General features: G+C 39.2%; 2 protein-coding genes across 2 annotated transcripts in view; one reads left to right on the top strand and one right to left on the bottom strand.

Moving 5' to 3' along the window:
* EFHC2 (EF-hand domain containing 2) overlaps window positions 1-22,291 on the top strand; it is a 220,788-nt gene that overhangs the window by 72,360 nt on the left and 126,137 nt on the right. The window contains exon 3 of the mRNA XM_040266147.1: window positions 15,290-15,440. Coding sequence (XP_040122081.1) covers window positions 15,290-15,440 — 151 coding nt within the window. The remainder of the gene's footprint in view (window positions 1-15,289; window positions 15,441-22,291) is intronic.
* On the bottom strand, window positions 720-2,594 carry LOC120882485 (putative deoxyribonuclease TATDN2). Its single transcript, XM_040266502.1, has 2 exons — window positions 1,577-2,594; window positions 720-1,528 (listed from the first exon to the last, which is right to left on the bottom strand). Exons 1-2 carry the CDS (start codon window positions 2,592-2,594, stop codon window positions 720-722), a joined length of 1,827 nt encoding a protein of 608 aa, XP_040122436.1.

Here is a 22,291-nt window from a genome sequence, read left to right on the forward strand (position 1 = left end):
AAAGTTCAGTTCAGAGTCAAAACCCATCTCAGTGGTTTTAAGATTCCACCAGTTTGGCTCCTGTCATTCTAAGCTACCCGACAGTCCCCCCCACCCTTATTATGACTATTAACTCATTTTTATCTAAACTGATTTTCTCTTAGATGAAACGATACTGTTAGTTTATCTTTAGAAATTGCAAGTTGAACAGTGACAAATTTAAGAATTTAACAACCACCCATATGGATTATAGAACTCCTATAATAATAAATATATTTTGGCAATAAACAGAACAAGTCACTAGCTCATTTCTAAAATTCAACATTCCTTGCTCCCCCCCTTTTTTTTAAGACAGGAGGGTGACTTTAGTCACCAATTGCTCAAAAACACAGGCTGCAGAGAACAAGGATTTGGATTAGCAAACTTGAACCCTATGGAACTCTTTCTTCTTTATGGATCATGCTGGCACAATTGGGCTAGGAGAAAACCCCTAATAACGTTAAGGATAGTTCCCCTTAGCCCTCCTCCCATCCCATTGCACCCCACCCTACCAGCCAGAAGCAGAAGTCTTGTGAAGAGCTTTTGAGGAGAACATCCTGTTCTGGTTTCTTCTGTTCCAATGGGCTTGCCAAACACCTCCTTGACCTGGGACACAGGCAGAGTTCAAACCAAGTCTATGTTTATGTTGTCGGGATGCTGGTCTCCCTTTTCTGGAAGACTCCTGACTGTGCCCTCTCTGCTTAAATATTGTAGACGCGACTAGTGTTCTTTCGTATGGTAACCAAGGTGTTAGAGATCGGCTGATCTTTGATTTTGGCAATCTCTTCAATCGTATGCAGGGCCAGTCCTGGATGGCAATACCGGCAAGACCTTTTAGAAACCCCATTTGGGAGGAAGTAGGGAGAACTGGTTTCCACGAGGATTCTCTCCAGCGGGATATTTTTCAGAGCATCCCGGGTCTCCCAGGCGGAAGGGTAGGTCAGGACTGCTGTGAAGCCCACGGACATGTTGGGGAAGTAGTTCAGAAGAGGCTCGATGACTTGGTAACTACCAATAAAGCAATGCCTATGGATCTTGTAGTCAGAGGGCACAAGTTTTTTCATGATGCCCAGCAGATCCCTGTCGGCTTCTCGGCAGTGAAGCAATATGGGCTTCTTTAGAGACACAGCCAGCTGTAGCTGCTTCTCAAATATCTTCTGCTGCTCTGGGATAGGTGTGCTGCACTTATAGGAATAATCTAAGCCAATTACTCCATATGCTATAGCCTTGGGGTGCCGTAAGGCTTGCATAATGCTTCTTTCTTGGATGTCATTGTAGCAACTTGCAAAATGGGGGTGACAGCCAAAGGCCCCCCAAGTCATGTCGTCTTTCAACATCTCCTTCCATAGACCATTGTTTAGTGTGCGAGGATCAGAGAAATCAGAGATGCAGCCTTGAAATTCCTTAGGGAAGGAGCAGCTATAAACTTCTCTGAACTTGCCAAAGGTCCCTTTGAAACACAGCTTGGAAAACAACATTTCCAGGTGACAATAGGTATCAATGAAACCCTCTAGGCTTTGCTGCCAATGGTACTTTGGCAGGTGGGTATCAATGAAACCCAACTCTAGGCTTTGTTCCCACTGGCTCTTTGGCAGGGAATAATATGCATAGCCTCCCTGATGATGTGGTGGGATCTCCTCTTGGAGATGCCATCTCCCCTCCTTCACCTTGGTTTCTGAATCTTTAGAGAAAAGAAATGAACGAGAACTTAGAGACTGACCTTCTGATGCCATCAACTCTCTGGACCAGTCTGAGGAGGACGCTAGAAAACTGGAGGAATAATCACTCCAGTAGCTCTGGGTGCTTCTTCCAGCCGGGTATATGCTGCTGCTGCTGCTGCTGTGGCCCATGGAAGAGTAGCAAGGAGGCCTGGAACTGCTGAGCCAGTAGCTGGCAGAGTCATGCCAAGGGCCACTGTACCAATTAGGCCAGTAGGTAATCTGCTCAGTTGTGAAGGATGGAGGCTTTGAAGTTTCTGCCACACTGAGTGAGGCTGCCTCTACCTGAGGGAATCCCAATGTAGGAGCCTCACCCAAATCAGACCAGTCACATCCTAAAGAAAGGTGCTCAGTCACCACACCCCGATTTTGATGGTTTGGGATTTCTGAAGTATGGTCATGGCTGTCTGGAAATTTTTGGGCAGCAGAGCCTTTTTCAGAAAAGGATGACTTTGGGTCACCAAGTGGCTTCTGCTCAGGCTGTATCATCATTCTTTTGTCACAGACGCCTCCAATCTCTATATTCTCCACTCCAACCTCTGAGGCTGACATTTTTCCGTGACGACCAGAGAAGGGGATACTGGTGGCTCCACTTTCTCCAGGGCTGGGCTGCTCCGCTGCACTCCCTTTTGTACTAGCGGCAGCCTCTCCTGGCATTGATGGTCCTGGGACTCCCTGAATTGCCTTCAAGTCGACCACTGATGAGCTTTGGTCTTGCTGACTACCCTGCTTTCTCTGTCCGCCATTTGCTTCTTCAGTCTTAGTATTCTGACCGTCAGCTCTGGCTGCAAATTCTGCGTTTGCAGAGTCACAGGAACTGTTTTTGGGATTAACCTTAGCATCCTTTAGAGAAGCCATTTCTTCTAGAAAGCTAGCAGAACAAATGCGGATGGCGCTAAGGCGATTCCAAGGATGAGAAGAACCTCAAGTACTCGGAATCAGTAGTCTTTGGAGGCTTTTCTACCCACACCGGAGTGTAAGGAATGGGAGAGGTAGGAGGAGGAATTCCCTGGTAGGATGAGGCCCAGGAAACCTCGGCTTGAAGGCCACAAGAATGTCCTTTTGGACTTTTAGGTCCTCGGGGCTGCTAGACTCCCCGGGAGGTAATATAGAGTTCTAAGCTGGCCAGCTGGAGGGGGCCACGTCACTGGGACGCCAGAGGATCCACGTTTGCTGGGGGATCCTACCTTATCGCTGAACTTGCGCCGCTTCCGCGGCTTCGGGACCGCTCTGCTCTCCTTTTTTTCACTCGCCTGTCCCAGTTCTCAGTGTTCTAGTGATGTCAAGGTTCTTCCACTGAGTTCGTGATCTCAAAGGTATTTGGAAAAGTCACAAAAATCCAAGATTCACCGAAAGCGGGGTTTGGCGTCCGAAGCCACAGCGTACCTCGCGGATCACGGACCAATTCCCGCCCCCCGGACGTACTTCCGGGTGTCAAACCACTTCCGGTGACTAGAAAGCACTTCCGTTTGGTTTGGAATATGAGGCCCTCGAGAAATATCAGAGCCCTCCAAAAGACTACAAGGTGTTTTAGGGACCCCACAGAGGCGCCCCTGAGCTGGCCTAGTGGCCTAGAAGTCCATTTGGCCGACAGAGTCCAGGAGAGCGGGCCGAACCCAGTGCTGGAGAAGGGTGGGGGAAGGGCACAGATCATCCCGCCCACCAGCCCTGGCCACCGGAAGCACTCCCCCAAGCTGGCCCCCACCTTTCTGCCTCTACCTCAGGTTTGTTCCCTCCGCCCAACAGCTGCTCCTCCCCCAACATCCTGCGTCCCAGGCAGCCTACCATTGGAGCTGCCGCCATTGGAGCCGCCGCCATTGGAGCCATTGCTGGCTTTTTGTTTCTTTTCTAACCCTCATTTTTAAAAAAAAATAAAAAATGTAATTACGGTTTTTAAAAACATAGTTTAAACATACATGGTTTTGAAAACGTAGTTATGATTGTAGCCTATCATCATTTCAGTCCTTTTTTTTCCCACTCTGTTTTTTTGTAGCCTAAAAGCATTTCTCTTACTGCTGCATCGTTTTTAAAAACATACTAGTGCCTTCAGAATATTCCATGGAATACATGGATGTGCCATAATTCACCAAATCCTTCCCTTATTAGATCTGTAATTTCCCCGCTCTAATTTTTTTCTATAATTAAAAAAGATGCTGCAAATAATATCCTTGCGCCATATGTTTCCATATTTTGGTTTGTTTCTTCGGGACTGCCTGCCCAAAAATGGAGTTAGACAAAGTGTAGGAATTTTAAAATGGCTCCTCATAGCGTCACAGTACCTCAGAATAAATTTAATAATTTAAAATCTTGTAGGTAATGAATAATCCTACCAGGCTCATTTAATATAAACAAACAAAACTAGTGCCTCACAAATAATTTGTTGTTATCTGATAATTTTTGAGTGAATGTTTTCCTTTTTTAAAATTGACCCTGGTATGTTTTAAATTGTTTTTATTTCTTTTTAGGATCTTTTAAAAATTAATTAGAAATTTTTAATGAAATAAACTTTTGTCATATTTCCTACAATTTTTAATTTGTATATTGCTTGTTTTTAATTTGTATTTTAGTAACTTATTTTTGAAGTAACTTATTTTTGTACTTAAATTTTAATATTTTTCTGTCATAATTTTCTCTTTTTTCATAACTCAGAAATGATCATCCTCTCTTTAAGGGCTTTGACACATACACACTGGTTTTTTGGAGGGTAAAAGGAACCGATTTGTTATATTTAATCTTATAATCTGTCTGGTATTTATTTTGGGTTATAATTTATTTTAGGTGGAGATATACATTGATACTTTTCTACATTAGTACTTTTTAAACTTAGTAATATGACTCCTCTTTTATCATGTGCTAAATTCCTATATGTAAGAGATTTCCCTGGTGGCTCAGATGGTAAAGCGTCTGCCTGCAATGTGGGAGACCTGGGTTCTATCCCGGGGTTAGGAAGATCCCCTGGGAAGGAAATGGCAATCCACTCCAGTACTCTTGTCTGGAAAATCCCATGGACGGAGGAGCCTGGTAGGCTACAGTCCATGGGGTCGCAAAGTGTCAGACACGACTAAGGGAGTTCATTTTCAACTTCATCTTTTCAATAGAGCCTATTTCCAGACCATCTATTCTTTTCTACACATTAGTATGTTTCTTATTACTCTGATGTTACACTTTTAATAATTGAGGCATAATAGTAAGGTATAAAATCTGGGAGAGTTACGTCTTTTACATTATGTTTAATTTTCATAATTATCCTTAATAGGCTGACCTATTTATTTTTATCAGATGAAATTAGAATCATTTTTTCAAGTCCTTGGAAGACATCAATGAAATATCCACTTGAAATATGTTATTTCAGTGTGTTTATCCAGAATATACTTCACCTGTCCTATTTTTTGTCACGTTCTATATATTTTAGTAAATATTTTTAGAGTTATATCTAGGTCACAGAGTTTTCATTAAAACTATTTGTAATTTTTTTATTTTTTATTTATTGTGAACCTATTTTGTCCTTCCACTGTATTTTCAGGCTGTCTATGGGGTTGCACAGAGTCGGAGACGACTGAAGTGACTTAGCAGCAACAGCAGCATTGCTAGTACATAAGGGTATTTTTGGTTCAGTTGTGGTTATGTTAAAATCTTTTATTTATCCGTAGTTTTTCAGCATTTGCCTGTGCCATTATTATGTCTCCTTATAATGACACCTTTGTGTCTTTCTTGCTAATATTTGTACTTCTTACCTTGTCCAGGATGCCTAAAAAAATATTAAATCATGATGTTGGTAGGGGCATTTTTGTTTCTGTTCCTGATTGTGGTAGACACATAGTTAAATTAAATATAGTACTGAAAGTTTAGGCTATTGTTTTAAAACAGATGCTTTTTAATCCTGTTAAGGAATTGCTCGAATTTTAAAATGTATGTGGTAGGAAACAGTGTGAGATCATTATATATTTGCTCTTACTTCTTTATTTGGAAACATCTTTGCATCTGTGAAGAAAATGCTGCTTTTTGTGTAGCTGGCTTATAACTCTTATGGACTCCTGAATTTTGTTTGCTTGTATTTTAGTTAGGATCTTTGCTCTATAAATCACTAAGTAGTGAAATTGCTCTGGAGCAGTAGTTTTCAGCCTTGGCTTGCACACTGTAATCATTTGGGGAGCTTTAAAATCCCTTATACCTGGGCCCAGTCTGAGGCATCCTGATTTCATTGTGTGTGGGTGTGTATAGATGTGGATATGGCCCAAACATCACAATTTTATAAAGCTCTACAGGTGATTCTAATGTGAAGCCACGGTGAGAACTGTTGCTCCAGAGTTAACTTTTTTCATGGCTTGTCTGTTAGGCATTCCTTTGTGGCTTTCCAGCGTTTTTGTTATCCTAGGGGAGTTATATAAAGTGGTGATTTTCTTTTCCTTGAAAGGTTGAAAGAATCCATTAGTAAATCATCCTGGTTGGAGCCTTTGTTGGGGCAATTTTTTGGTAATTTTTAAATTTCTCATTTGGCTATTGTGTTTTGATACTTCACAATTCTTACAGAAAATCACTTATTTAATTGTGGCTTTAAAATCTATTTTCGTAAAAGCTTGAATGACTTGTAATAAGATAACATCTATCTTATAATTTATTACATCTCTCTGTAATACACTATTACATTTCTGATTTTATGTTATTACAGTCTTTCTTTATTATCTTTGCTAGTGCAGGGAGCAAAATTTGCCACCTTTGGCATAAAGTTTATTTTGAGCTGAAAGCAGTCAAGGACCAAAAGACTCAAGAAGAACCTTTGACCTTCCCCCAACTGAGTAAAAGAACTTAGATAAGAGGACCTATTCCTTGAAGGGAGATGGAAAAATCTAGCAAAGTGTTGGTTAAAATTCCTCACAGTGTCCCATTGTTTCTGTATGGCCCAGCAAATGTTTGTTTACAGGACATTTGCTTTTTTCATCTTCTTGTGAATTACCTTCCTCCTCTTTGAAGTCCTAAACCCCTTTGCATGCATGCATACTAAGTTGCTTCAGTCATGTCTAACTCTTTGCAACGATATGAACTGTAGCCCACCAGGCTCCTCTGTCCATGGGATTCTCCAGGCAAGAATACTGGAGTGGGTTACTGTGCTTTTCTCTGGGGGATCTTCCCAACTCAGGGATTGAACTTGCGTCTCCTGCATTGCAGGTGGATTCTTTTACAGCTGAGCCACAGGGGAAGCCACCTAAACCCTTACGTCTTTCTTTCTCTTAGATGGCATACAAACTTTAACTGCCTGATGTCCTTGGGCTTTATATTCTTATGAAGCCCCTATATGTACATAATAAAATTTGTTTTTTTTTCCTGTTAATTTTTCTCATTTCAGTTTAATTCTTTAGACCAGTCAGAAGAACCTAGAAGGGTAAAGGAAATTCCCACCCCCCCACACACATCCACACACTAGAATCTTACCTATTTATTAAAAAATCTCTTTTGGATTTTCTTATTACAGTTGTTTTTTCCTGTTAAATATGTCTATCAGTGCTTTTATCCTTTTTTGCTTTATTTTCCTAATGACAAATTTTCAAATATTTTTGTTCAATCCATTGCTCATAGTGAATGCATTTCAGAATTACTTGTAGAGCTTTAAAAAAATACTAATGACCTTTTTAATTGCCTCCAAGATTTCAATTTAATTTATTTAGGCTTGAGTATGGTGTTTGTTTTTTTCAGTTCCTAATGAGAAGCTGAGAAGGCTGCGAATCACTGAGTTAGTACATTTACCTGAGTTAGCTGTCTTTAAATTCTCTTACGTTATAGTCTAAATCTAGTAATTTGCCCAAGGTTATAGGTTTGCTTGTATCTTACAGATTTGTACCTCTAAATTTTATTAAATTTTATACTTATTTTTTGTATTTTAAAATTTCTTCACCTCATAATAATTGGGGGTGATAATATTTATAGTTACATGATATATTTTTAGTTGTATTGATGATTGATGGCTATTTTCTGTGTTTCAAATTTATTAGAATTTTTTGTAAATTAGCCTGTGCAGGGAAGGAAAATAATTTTCCCTTTACCCTTCTAGGTTCTTGGCTGAGGTGCCTCCTGTAATGAAAGACAGCTTAACTGGAGAAAAACAAACAAGTTTAATAGCATGTTTACCTCCTGTATGGGGCTTCTCAGGTGGTGCTAGTGGTAAAGAACCCACCTGCTAATGCAGGAGACCTAAGAGACACGGGTTTGAACCCTGGGTTGAGAAGCTCTCCTGGAGAAGGAAATGGCAACCCACTCCAGTATTCAGTATTCTTGTAGGTTCTTGGCTGAGATGCCTCCTGTAATGAAAGACAGCTTAACTGGAGAAAAACAAACAAGTTTAATAGCATGTTTATCTCCTGTATACATGGGATATACTAGGAAAACTGAGTAACTCTCCCAAATAGCCCAAGCCACAACCTTAATTACTAGCTCCAGCTAGAGGCAAAAGATGTTGGGGGTGGGGGTGACCTCAGGTGCCCTCACCCTGCAACTGCTTGGAGAAGGGCCTGGGTTCCCAGCCAGAGACTGAGGTTGGATTTGGTGATGAAAGCACCAGATCCCAGCCACTAGACCAGTGGTGAGCAACAAGGGCCCTGGCCCTTTGCCTTTGCAGAATTTATACAAAGAATTTTCTACAGAAACAGAAAATAGTGAAGTAAGTAAAGTGTTTATTAGGAGGAAAAAGAGTATAGTACATGTGGGTAGACATGGGCAGATTCAGAGGGAGATGCCCTGAGTTGCACCATCGTGGCAGTTTAAATCACTTTTATGGGGTATTTCTTCCAGGTTTTCTTTGGCCAATCATTTTGATTTGCCTGGTTCACAGTCCATATTTGGTATATCTCAGGATCCTTCCATTTGTGCACATGCATCTCTTAACCAGGATGGATTTTACCAAAAAGACGAATGGGTAGGCTGGCATTAGTTAGCATCATTCCTCTATGAACTTTAAAAGTTTAATGAACTTTTCTGCTCATGTGTGGTCTCCTGACTTCAGGAATGAGAGATATGTGGTCTGGGCATGGCCCAGCCTCCTCCCTTAATTATCCTGCTATTCTTGTCTTGGAGTCAATAGAGAATGAATCACCAATTGCTTTACCCTGGGCGGGGCCCATGTGTCTCCTGCCTCAGGGTGAGCCAGTTATGGGAGGTTATCAGGCAAAGCACAGTAAAGGACATTGCAGTTGTTATGCAGACTTAAGTTCATGCTTTCTCCATTGTTAAGTTTCCAGAGATTTGCTTTTTAGATATAGTCTTTCTTTTCCTGGCACAGAGAGGGAGATACCCTTACCAATGGAGATTTCCCTTATCATTGTAAATGTCCCTTGTCAACAACAACAACAACACCACCAAACTATGCATGCTTAGTGGTTTTGAACTCTTTGTGATCCTTTGGACCATAGCCCACCAGGCTCCTTTGTCCATGGGATTTTTCAGGCAAGAATACTAGAGTGAGTTGCCATTTCCTTCTCCAGGGGATCTTCCTGACCCAAGGATCCAGCCCTTATCTCAACCTGCATCTCCTGTATCTCCTGCATTACAGGCGAATTCTTTACCCAGTGAACCATCTGGAAAGCCCCAAATGTCCCTTACAAGAATGACTTTTTCTCAGCTTTCAGAGCTTCTCCTTTATCTTGCTGTTTCTTAAAAATAATAAGCTCAAGATAATTCTTATTCCAAAGAGGCATATTTTAGGGTGACTTATTCTGTTCCCCTTCACATATGATAAACTTCATTAAATTTATTATTGTCCTGTATAAAGGAGCCATCTAATATACACAATGCAAAATTTGTTACAATTTATTTTCTTAATTCTATGATTCCATAATCACAAGAGAAAGCATTGATTTAATAACAGCTTTTTCAGGAAGAATAAACAACACTGCATTAAATGTACACAAATTTTTGTCTACTAACCTCTAATAGCATGCATTGATCCTTATTGTTATACACCTTCTTTAGTACTTCTCCATTAAAGTCTGAACATTATCAGTGTTTCTTTCTTTCCTAACATCTTCTCTAAAAATTCAACTGTAAGTTTTAGACAATTAGATGTTTGGTTCCTGGGTAATAGCCTTTATAACTCATGCATTGTTCATACTAACTTCACCATCTTTTAAAATTCTGTAATTTATTCTGAGAGATTAGAGTATTGTTTTGCCTTATGATTGCATTGCCTAGAACACGATGGACAATCTTCTACACAATTATTTTTGTGTCAATGCTACATCAGATAGTAATATTTAGAAAACATTGTAAGTGAAAATTAGGAATCCAAATTGATGTTAACATCCAGCTATTTGAGATATGCAATGCAAAGCAAAGAATGAAATTGACAATAAAATAGAATTACTTCCCCACAAGGTTAAATTTATGCCTTACTTCAAGTTGCATCTAGGTGCTTTATTAAATCCTTATTAAAATGCATTCATGACTGCTTTAAGTTTCTTTTAACTTTAATATGACTCTGATTTCAGAAATATTAATATTAAAATTTTTTCCTTTATAAGGAGGAAATATCATATATCTGTCATTTAAAGCCAATTCATTTCAAATTTTATATCCTCTTAACTAGCATCAAAAATCTGAATGCCTCAGGGATCAGGCACATAACCTTATATAATACAGGGCTTGTGAAGGCCTGTGGGGAATGGAAGGTCACACACCCTGCCAAATGACATTTACATTCGGTTTTCAAGAAAATTATAGCCAGCCTCTAAGACCTTATTTATCTAGTCTCTGCTTGACATCATAAATTATGATAAAACTTTGCATCATAATTATGTTTCTATAAATTTTCATTTCTTGCAATTTTTATTTTAGAGCTTTCTCTCTGGATTCTCTGGTACATCAAGTTCCATTGCAATTAGTTCTTTCACCTTTGTGAGATCACTTTTAATCTATTTGGCATCTATTTTGCTATCATATTTTGCCATTTTCTCTCCCTCTTCCTTTTCTATCCTTCAATCTCTACTTCTCTGACTTGCTCTCTACATATCATGCTGGAGTTCATCAGTCCTGTATTCTCAAGGGGCCAGAACATGAACTGTCAGTCTATCCCTCTTATAGAAATATAGTCCAACCTAAAATAATATCTTTCTTTCTCTTTGTTTCTGTTGAGCATCTTTATTCTCTTTCAATGCATCATTTATTTGATAAATAATGATAATATATATGATAGTGTTGTCAGCTGATCTCTGGCAGTTTGGTCATGTACAAATTTATACCAGTAATATTCAATACATAGAGGTAGGTGGGATATGAATATGCTCTCTACACTTTCCTACACTTCCTACATTTTCCTCTACACTTTGCAAAGAAAAGAAAGTTTCAAAGTGAATACTACTATGGGAGTAGATAACTTTTCCTTTCTTCCCTTCTAGATTCTTTCACTGGTTGTTGCTCAGTCTTATCCGACTCTTTGCAACCCCATGGACTGCAGCATGCCAGGCTTCCCTGTCCTTCACTATCTCCCGGAGTTTGCTCAAACTCATGTCCATTGAATCAGTGATGCCATCCAATTATCTCATCCCTTCTGCCTTCAATCTTTCCCAGCATCAGGGTCTTTTCCAATGAGTCAGCTCTTTGTATCAGGTAGCCAAAGTATTGGAGGTTCAGCTTCAGCATCAGTCCTTCCAATGAATATTCAGGGTTGATTTCCTTTAGGATTGACTGATTTGATTTCCTTGCTGTCCAGGGGACTCTCAAGAGTCTTCTCTAACACCACACTGGACTAATAATTAAGTTGATACATGAAAGATTAATGGAAGAAGAAGAAATTTTGTACACATGGGAGCCCCATAAAAATATGAGATGTCAGCAGTCGGGTTCTTGTTGCTTATATACCATTCGGAGCTAAGGAGACTGGACAGGGGTCTGGGGCTTCAAAGAGAAGGAAAATCATTTGCAGGAAAATGAGAAGAGCTAGTGTTTGGTAAACAAATGTTTGCCATGCTATGCTGATAAGGCTTTCTGATAGAAAAGGTTTTCTCTGGTAGTAACTCTCTTCCTGGTGCAGGTTTCATATCTAAATTCTTTTAGACAGTTAGTTATTGTTGTTTAATCACTAAGTTGTGTCTGACTCTTTGTGACCCCATGGATTGTAGCCCACCAGGCTCCTCTGTCCATGGCATTTTCTAGGCAAGAATACTGGAGAGGGTTGCCATTTCCTTCTCCAGGGGATCTTCCTGACCCAGGGACTGAACCCACATCTCCTGCTTTGGCAGTTGGATTTGTCATGTGAGTGTACGTTCCTCGGTTCTTTGTCACGTCACAACAAAGATTTGGAGGGACGGACATTAAAGCCCTTGGCGCGTCACAGCTCTCAGGTCTTGGATATACCGTGTTATAACTCTCAGGCAAATCAGTGTTACAGCTCTATTTTATTTAGAAGATAGCAGGAGAGTCCATCCTCAAAGCGTGAGGGCATGCCAACCCAAAGACTTGAAGAGAAGAGAGTGGAGGAGTGTGCGGGGGAGGGGGAGAGAGAGAGAGTAAGAGAGGGAGAGAGAGAGAAAGAGCGCATGCATGCGGGAGAGAAAGAGAGAAAGCGCTTTGGCTCCTCCTTTTATATGTTTTTTTTCCTCCACCTGGGCCTGCCCTATGCAAATTGGGCTTAGCCAGGAGTGCTGTTTGTTCTACCTGAAGGCTTCACTCTGGTCCTCAGACCTCCTTTTGTTCTATTTTCACGGGCTTTTCCCTTCTTTGTCTTTTCAGTTCATTTCAGTCACTCAGCTGTGTCTGACTCTTTGCGACCCCATGAATCACAGCACACCAGGCCTCCCTGTCCATCACCAACTCCCGGAGTTCACTCAGACTCATGCCCATCGAGTCAGTGATGCCATCCAGCCATCTCATCCTCTGTCATCCCCTTCTCCTCCTGCCCCCCAATCCCTCCCAGCATCAGAGTCTTTTCCAATGAGTCAACTCTTCACATGAGGTGGCCAAAGTACTGGAGTTTCACCTTTAGCATCATTCCTTCCAAAGAAATCCCAGGGCTGATCTCCTTTAGGATGGACTGGTTGGATCTCCTTGCAGTCCAAGGGACTCTCAAGAGTCTTCTCCAACACCACAGTTCAAAAGCATCAATTCTTCAGTGCTCAGCCTTCTTCACAGTCCAACTCTCACATCCATACATGATTACTAGAAAAACCATAGCCTTGGCTAGACAGACCTTAGTCGGCAAAGTAATGTCTCTGGTTTTCAATATGTTATCTAGGTTGGTCATACCTTTTCTTCCAAGGAGTAAGCGTCTTTTAATTTCATGGCTGCAGTCACCATCTGCAGTGATTTTGCAGCCCCCCAAAATAAAGTCTGACACTGTTTCCACTGTTTCCCCATCTATTTCCCATGAAGTGATGGGACCAGATGCCATGATCTTCGTTTTCTGAATGTTGAGCTTTAAGCCAACTTTTTCACTCTCCTCTTTCACTTTCATCAAGAGGCTTTTTAGCTCTTCTTCACTTTCTGCCATAAGGGTGATGTCATCTGCATATCTGAGGTTATTGTTATTTCTCTGGGCAATCTTGATTCCAGCTTGTGTTTCTTCCAGTCCAGCGTTTCTCATGATGTACTCTGCATATAAGTTAAATAAGCAGGGTGACAATATACAGCCTTGACGTACTCCTTTTCCTATTTGGAACCAGTCTGCCACTGCCATTTTGGATTCCTTTTCCCTATTCTACCTACCTAACCGATTCCTTACCACTGAGCTACCTGGGAAGCTTTATGCAGTTAAAGGGGAGGTAAAACGTTCTTCCTGTGTCTGCTAGGCTCTGCTTATCCTTAGTTCAAAATAATCCATATGCTAAAGTGGCACATTCTAGGGTAGCAGATATATCTTGCTCCTTCTCACTATCTCTACTGAAAGCTTGATGGAGTCCCAGCTCTTTTGTCCTTTTAGGTGTTCCAGCAACATCTTCCTCCCCATACCTTTACAAATTGAGATATAACTCATATAACATTAACTATTTTAGTGTTCAATATAATTCAGCATCTCACATCTTTTTCTAAAAATTGAGGTAAAATTTATATGACTTAAAATTAATCATTGGCCATTTTAAAGTGTGCAGTTCAGTGGCATCTAATATATTCACAGTGTTGTACAACCATCACCTCTATTTAATTCCAAGACATTTCCATCATCACAGAAGGAAACCCTGTACCCACCCAGCAACACCTGGAAATGTTCACTCAACACAAATATGACAACCTTTTAGTATTGGGTTTGGCTAACTTTCTAACTGAAATCAGGCCAGATAAATTCCCTAAGAAAGCAACTGAATGTAGGACCATTTTATAATGAAGCCAAAGGTACCAGTATAGATACCTGAAAGGTATAGATGTCTGGGCTCACTAGATTCCTAAAACCTTATCTGGTAAAGACAGTGCCTGATCAGTATTTGTAACTGATCCATTCATATTGAATATGATTATTTCAGTAACTAAAACTCATTTCTAATATTCTTTATGGTAGTTAGCAAAGCCTTTTCTGTTGATGAGAGATAAATTACTGAGGCATTTTGTGAGCTACTTCTGAAGTGTGGGCTTCTGATGGAAATTTGCTAAACAGTCCTGGAGCATGTAATCCTAATTAGGGTCACTGACCACCCCTAGAGGTTAGATTGTGCTTAACAGACTCACTCACATATATTGTCTGTGTTGAATTAACTTGGTATTACAACATATGCAGAATTAACTTTTACTCCTTTAATTATAAAAACTGGAGAAAAATGAGAGCAAAGAAAGTATTAAAGTGGAACTCTGACGGAGCCTGTGCCCCAGGCCAAGCTTGAAATGGTCTGACATTGAGCTAGGCTTTTTGAGATTCCTGAAGACAAGTATAGGGTGGGCTCTCCAGTGCACTGGAAGAATTTCAGCTCTGCCTGTTTGAATTCCCTCAAGACAAGCCATCAGCAGGACCAGAAACCAGAATAATTTTATCCTTAGAAGCAAGATGTGTGTATGTGAAGTTGCTCAGTTGTGTCCGACTCTTGTGACCTCATGGACTGTAGTCTGCCAGTCTCCTCTGTCCATGGAATTCTACAGGCAAGAATACTGGAGTGGGTAGCCATTTCCTTCTCCAAGGGATCTTCCCGACTGAGGGATCAAACCGGGTCTCCTGTATTGCAGATGAATTCTTTACCATCTGAGCCCCCAGGGAAACCAAGATAGCTTTCTATTATTTTTAATGAGAGAAAAATGACAAAACTTATACTCATCTTCTGGGAAAGAATATTATTTTGTCTGTAACACATACATACAGAATCACACTGTGAAGTTCCAAAGACAGCTTCTAGTTCAATTTATGGTAGAGTTGAATGATGGATTTATTGTTTGAATATCATTTCCTCATTCTAACTGGATGGTAATGAAACAGCAACAAACCTAGATTGTATATGCATTCTCATAGCTGATGTGTAGAATGTCTTTCTGCAAACATTTCCTCAACTGTTTTCTTTACATTAAAAAAAAAGTATATAGGCAGTGGCTTTGTTGATTTTAAGTTTGCTGAATTTTTTTTTTCATTTCTTAGTTTCTAATTATGATTCCAACAGGTATTATCATTTGATGCCTATTTAGAAGATGAAGTGCCTGATAAGAGTCAAGAAAACTATAGAATAAGATGCTATAAAATCTACTTCTACCTTGAAGATGACACAGTTGAAGTAAATGAACCAGTGTTGAAAAATAGTGGACTGCCTCAAGGTATCTGTTTAAATCAGAGTTTTGGTTCTTTCACTTCTAACTACTGCCTTTATGTACTACTTTCTCAAGCTTTTTTAAAGACTCCATGCTACTGCTTGGGTATCTAACTTGTTGACAATGGTGAGTATAAACGTTCTGTTACCTTGTAGTTTCTGATGGTAACTTACCAGCTTTCTATGCCTCATACCTCAGCACTGGTCATGTCACTCACTTGTCTTGTCATCATTGTATCCTTTCATGTGTTGCTCTAGTATGAGCAAACACTCCTCTGTCTTTGTCTCTGTTCTTCAAACTATTTTTTGTCTTTTTGCTATGACCACATTACTTCCTTCACAACACCCTCAGGGGAACAGAGAAGACTGGTCTCCACTGCCACTTCCAGTCTGAGGTTCTCTCTCCTTTCTTGAATTCACTGCCATTTGCTTCAACCACTGGCTCCTCATCTTCAGCCCTGTTAAGTACAGGCTTTCATAGTGCTTCAAGAGAAGGCTATTGCTGCTTTGCCCCACATATACCAGTCATCTTTATCCATATTCCACTTCAGCCAGACAAGAATTAGCTCTCTGATGTGAAGAGAAGCTAACTGTTGGTTGCTTTAGTAGAATCATGGCAGAGGTCAAGGGAGGTGACTGATTTCTTCTGTGTGCAGAAGTCCTTGACTTGGAATGGTGCCAAGTTCTGGGTGCCTTCAAGGGAGAGCAACTATGATAATGAAAGCACGGATGATTGGTCATGTGTAAGAGATAATAGTGAAAAGGGACGTTTACCCATAAACAGAAGACTCAAGTATGCCTGATGAATGTCTTAAGGAATCTAAAGGGCTGTCCTGTGGGGGAGGGGTGATCTAGTTTTCTGTCTCCTCATGGACAGGATATAGGGGGTCAGAAGAGGACTAATTTCCTCTTCCGGTCAGTAAGAGAAATAATTTTCTGGCAGAGAGGTTCACACACTTAGGACAAGGTACAAGTGGGTCAGAGGACTACCCTGTCTGGGGTAGGCAATGATCCTCTCTCTCTTTCTGTTGTGTCATTTATTTGGAGAATCTATGGCTTAATGATGAATCTTTTAGAAAACAGAAATGCTTTGATATTTAAGAAAAGATTTTCACAACTTTTAAGGTTGAAGTGTGACATTTTATTTTGTAAAGGAACAAGAGAACTTTATACTTAAAAAAATTGTATTGAAGTATAATTTATTTACAATGTTATGTTAGTTTCAGGTATACAGCAAAGCAAATCAGTTACACATATACATATATCCACTCCTTTTTAAGGATTTTTTTCCCATACAGGTCATTACAGAATATTAAGTAGAGTTCCCTGTGCTAAGTATGTTCTTATTAGTTATCTATTTTATGTATAGTAATATATATATTCAATCTCAACCTCCCAATTTCTCTCTCTCTCCCCCATCTAGTAACTGTAAGATTGTTTTCTACATCTGTGTCTCTACGTCTATCTTGTAAATAAGTTCATTTGTATTATTTTTTTTAGATTCCATATATAAACAATATCATATATTTATAGATCTATTTATGGTCATTTAAAACATATATAATGCAGTTCTTAAATATTGACAATAATGTGTTAGAAAACATTTAAATACTTATTTCAAAATATTAAGAAAATTTATAGCTTTTAATTTCCATGAACATCTGTTTTGCCTAAGTTCATTTGTTTAAGTAAGTGATGTTATTGTTTTAGCAAAAAAAGTATTTTCTTGTAAATTTTCACTTAGATGCTTTACTCTGATATTCCCTAACTAAGCTTTGCTTACTTTTTTATTACCTCCTCACATGACATAAGATTTACACAAGTGATGGACTGGAGGTCATAGGACATCCTGAACCTGCATTCGTGACTTGCATTATGTTTTTATTATTACTTTAAGACAAAAGTTCATATTATCTGTAGCTCACTGGCCCCTGTCCAGTGAATCTTAGTTTTATTAAACTTCAAGAAGAAAAATGAAATGTAACCTCTATGAGGATCTTGGAAAGGCTTTTATTAAGACTTTTTGATTCTCCAAGCCTCTTGATTTTAAATCTCACATAGGCAGATTCCAAAGGCAAATTGAAGGTAGTTATAATGATTGATTTGAAAATAATTTTTATCTAATAGGAGGGAATGTTGTTCATAAAGACTTGGGGAGGGGGTGAACCTTAGGAAAAGACAACTTTAAAGTCTCTTTCAGAATTTTGATTGGCTCACTCTGATCAGGACATTTCCCTAATTGAGACATATCAAATGGTATGAACAGAATACATAGTAATCACGATATGTAACAAGGCTGAATTTGTTAGCAAAGTGGAGATACCTAGCGGGCTATCACAAGTCCTGTGGAAAACAAACAGAAATAACTGCTGTATCATCAGGCTTCATTCAGAGACAGAGCAGTCTCTCTTGAAATATTTAATATGATTCTTGTTAAGGAAGGTCTGTTAGGACAGAGGATACTTTGCAAATTCGTTGTATGTCTTCTTCAAGCTTTCCTAAATTAAACAATTGGGAGGGGGGAAGTGAGTATACTGAGCCAGGGGCTCAAGCTCGGTGGGATGGGTAGGCAGTGTTTCTTTCATCTGCCCTTTGAGTGGCCTGGGACTGCTTTTTTGCACATATGGAACCTTTGAAGAGGTTAAGGGTCACATTTAGGTGCTGGGCACTGACAGTGCTCCTGTTACTTCCATAGGGTTTTGATATTTTCTGAATGAACTGGGAGGTTAGATGCACCAGTTTTTTTTTTTAGTAGAGCCGACCATTCAGAAATGAGTGCACCTGGATGAATTATAGCCTCCCTTTCTAGCTGCCTCTTTTATTGTGTAATTTTTTTTAAGGAGAGGGGAATTTGAAATAAGCCAGAAATCAAAGAGGCATCCCTTAGCATGGTGCCAAAGTAAGCATTCAATTCTGTGAAGTTCCTCATCAGAACAACATATTCACAAATCCTTGTTGGCAGAGAGATGTATGTGAAAAGTCAAGTCACTGAGGCACGTCAAGACTTGCTTTCATTCCTTGCCAGGGCATCATTCTCTTTTGGGTAGATGCATTATATTTACAGAATTTGTTGCTGTTCTGCTGGAGTATAGTTAAAACAATGTGATGCCAAGCCAAGAATGTCAGGTTAATCCCAATAGTTTTACCTCTGATTGTCTAACAGGACAATTATTTGTCAGATGCTGCCAAGTCCAAATTAATCTAGTGTAAAGAAAGGATAACCATTAAAAATATGCCATGAGTTTCCGGTAGGGTCTGTACCAGTTCTCACTGGAGTGCCATCATCAGAATCTCCTGATCCACCCCCAGAATGTCTGATTCTGTAGGCCTGGGGTCAAGGAATAACTTCTACTTGATTCTCAGTGTATCCTTGGTTAAGAATATTGATCTCCACTAATGATTTGTATTGGTTCTTCAACAGGGTAGTATTTCATACGTATATATCTGTATATAAAGCATAGATGTACTATAATGTGTACTATATATATTTATATTTTATACTTTAAGATGATCTACCTGAATCAGGCAAATGTAATCACAAAATAAAAGGCATTTATTTATACTGGGCATGTGCTGTATCTAAATATACATCCCATAAAGTAGACTGGTGGGGTGATAGTAAGGTTGCCAGATAAAATACAGGATACCTGGTTAAATTTGAAGTTCTTAGTATAACTATGCCCCACCACCCCCCAATATTGTATGGGACATACCTATACTAAAAATTATTCATTATTTATCTGAAATTCAAGTTTAACCAGGCATCTCATCTTTTTCAATTTGCTAAATCTAGCAGCCCCAGAGGGTAGACCTTGGGGAGGGAATTGTCACTAAATGGAGCTGAGTAAAATTTAGGAGTGGAGGTAAGCCATTTGTCTGTGAAGATAGGTGCTTGGTGCATGGTGGCTGTTCAGTAAGTTTGATGAAGAAAGGAAGAAAGAAAAGGAGGGAGTGAAAAAGGAAAGGCATCATGAATTATATGAGGTACTTTGAGGAGTCAGAGGTGGAAATACCAGTATCCATTAGGGGATAAGGCATTTGAATAGTATCTCAAAAGTTTCTCCAGATAAAGATAGAAGAGGAAGGCATGTTAGTCAGAAGGAACAGCATGAGGTGAAGAGGTAGGAGAGTGGTGAGGACAGTGTCAGTCACTCAGTTGTGGCCAACTCTTTGTGATCCCATAGACTGTAGCTTGCCAGCTTCTCTGTCCATGGAGTTCTCCAGGCAAGAATACTGGAGTGGGTAGCCATTGCCTTCTCCAGGGGATATTCCTGACCTAGGGATCAAACCCATGTCCCCTGCATTGCAGGTAAATTCTTTACCCTCTGAGCCACAGGGAAGCCCCAGTAGGAGAGGAGTTGGGAGGTATTTGGGAGCAGATATAGAATGTGTGAGGAAAACTAGGCAAGAAGGTAGTAATGCAAGAGGACAGAACACCCAACATGCCATCATTTGGGGCTCATTCAGTGGCTAAGGGGAGATGCATAGGATAATGATCAGAGATACAGAATTCAGAAATTTTTATTCTTTTGCTGTAAGACTAAGTATCAGGCCAACTATATTTAAAAAGTTATTCCCATGAAATCAAACTCCACAAAGATGATGTTTTATAAAATTTAAAGTGAAATGCTAATTTTAGTGAAGGAGTGAAGAAAAGAGGAAAAGATACTCTGTCATTTCTGATCACAATGAGTGGTCTTAATATTGTTAGGATATAAACTTTAGTAGATATGAAAAGTGAGAGTGAAAGTCGCTCAGTTGTGTCTTACTCTTTGCCATCCCATGGACTATGCAGTCCATGGAATTCTCCAGGCCAGAATACTGGAGTGGGTAGCCTTTCCCTTCTCCAGGGGATCTTCCCAACCCAGGGATTGAACCCAGATCTCCCGCATTGCGGGCAGATTCTTTACCAGCTGAGCCGGACATGACAAGTGGCAATTCCACTTGTATATTCATCTGCAGTGTTACTAAAATGAACTAAACACACTTAAGTTAGAGGTAAGAGATTGGAGTCTTAATTCTTGAAGGTGAATTCCTAAAAGCTAAATTTAGTAGTATGAGCAAAGATCTAAAGCAATTCCCAACTGAACGAAATGAAAACACATTCAACATAAATGAATATATCATCATTTTGATCTAAACCACAGGGAAATGTTAGAAAGTTAAAGCTTGTAGAATATAATCAGAGACCAGGACCTTTAAAAAGAAAGACATGTAAAATATGAAGATAAGGAAGAGCTGAAAAGTTCTTTATGGGCCAATTAAGAAAATAAACATCTGAAAATTTCAGGGCAGATACAGTACTTTTGTTGTTGTTTTTCCATGGGGTCCCAAAGAGTCAGACATGACTGACTGACTAACACTTCTCACTTTCCATTTTGTCATGTTATATACCTTGATCTCAGGTGCTCTTCAACATGTGCCAAAGACATGGCATCTTGCATATTTCTTTGATATTCAGAAGAACAACCTACTGGTGGTTTCTGCCATTTATCATGAAAGACTATAACTATACAAATACCAATAAATAGAAATTTCAGTCCCCAAAGGACACAGTTGAGAGATCCTACTAATATTTGTGAAAGCTCTCATGTGTGACTATCTTTCAAATGCCCTACATTAGTTTTTGATTAACATGGAATTGTGATTAAATTGTTATTAAAATTTTCTTGTTTAGTGTTAGATCTGCCTTCTCTTTTCAACCCGTGGATGGTCCAGATTCTCTCTTGTTACCACAAGGAACTCCCCTGGCTTCTTTTCTTTTATTATTTTTTTAAATATAAATTTATTTATTTTAATTGGAGGCTAATTACTTTACAGTATTGTATTGGTTTTGCCATACATCAACATGAATCTGCCACAGGTGTACTGTGAAACGAATCGCCAGTCCCCTGGCTTCTTGTAAGAACCATCTAGGGAGAAGAGTGCGGGACCTAACATAAGAAAGCTCTGCAAGGAGGGACAGCTGATGCAGTGGTGTTGACTCTGAAGAGGGGAATTGTTGCCACTGACAAATGGGCCCTCTCCAGAAACAAACTCTTAGGGAAGAGAGAAGCTGTTCTTTTGGAAGAGTGGCTCCATCATCTCTTTCACAGTGGCTTGCTGCCATTTGTGAGTGCATAACCTTGGGCACGTCACTTAACCATCTTGAGTTTTCTCATCCATAAACTGAGTATTTGTATTTCATGCATTATCTGCATCGTGCAATTATTGAAGATTAAATGAGAAGAATATATGAAAGCATATCCTAGGAGTATGATGATAATTATAATGATTATTATTTAAAAGTTTAATGGGTGGGCCAGTTCTTCCCACTTAGAAAAATATAGGGTTCCTATTTGAAGTCTTACTAAAGAGAAATCAGCACTAATTTGCTTATTTGAATTTCTATAATAAAGTACACATGCAAGATAGATGGAATTCCTGAAGAAACTCTTGGCTGTTGAATAAATCTTATATATTTTAAAAGCTGTCAGCTATACTTAAAAATATAAGTATTTTTAAAGAGATATATAATGGTTTGTGAAAGTACCTGGAATGCCCATGCTTTTATAAGGGTGTTCAAGTATGCAATTTGTTCTAAATGTCTAATCTTGAATGATTAAATAATTTGCATACTGTTTTCAGTGGCATGAATTAAGGGCTAATTGAAGTATAATTTTTTGCAGTAAAATTATATCATCTTTTATGTAGTACATTTAAAAATATTCTAGGCCAGTTTTAATTTTACAGTTTTATTATTTTAATTTAATGTAGCAAGTAATTAAAAATTGCTACAAAGAAAAGAAGATAAAAATGATTTTAGTTAATTTCCCCTCAACAGAATGAAAAGATGATTAGTAGAATAATGGAACAGAG

The sequence above is a fragment of the Oryx dammah genome, unplaced genomic scaffold (assembly GCF_014754425.2).
Source record: "Oryx dammah isolate SB20612 unplaced genomic scaffold, SCBI_Odam_1.1 HiC_scaffold_23, whole genome shotgun sequence".
NCBI classification, from domain to species: domain Eukaryota; kingdom Metazoa; phylum Chordata; class Mammalia; order Artiodactyla; family Bovidae; genus Oryx; species Oryx dammah.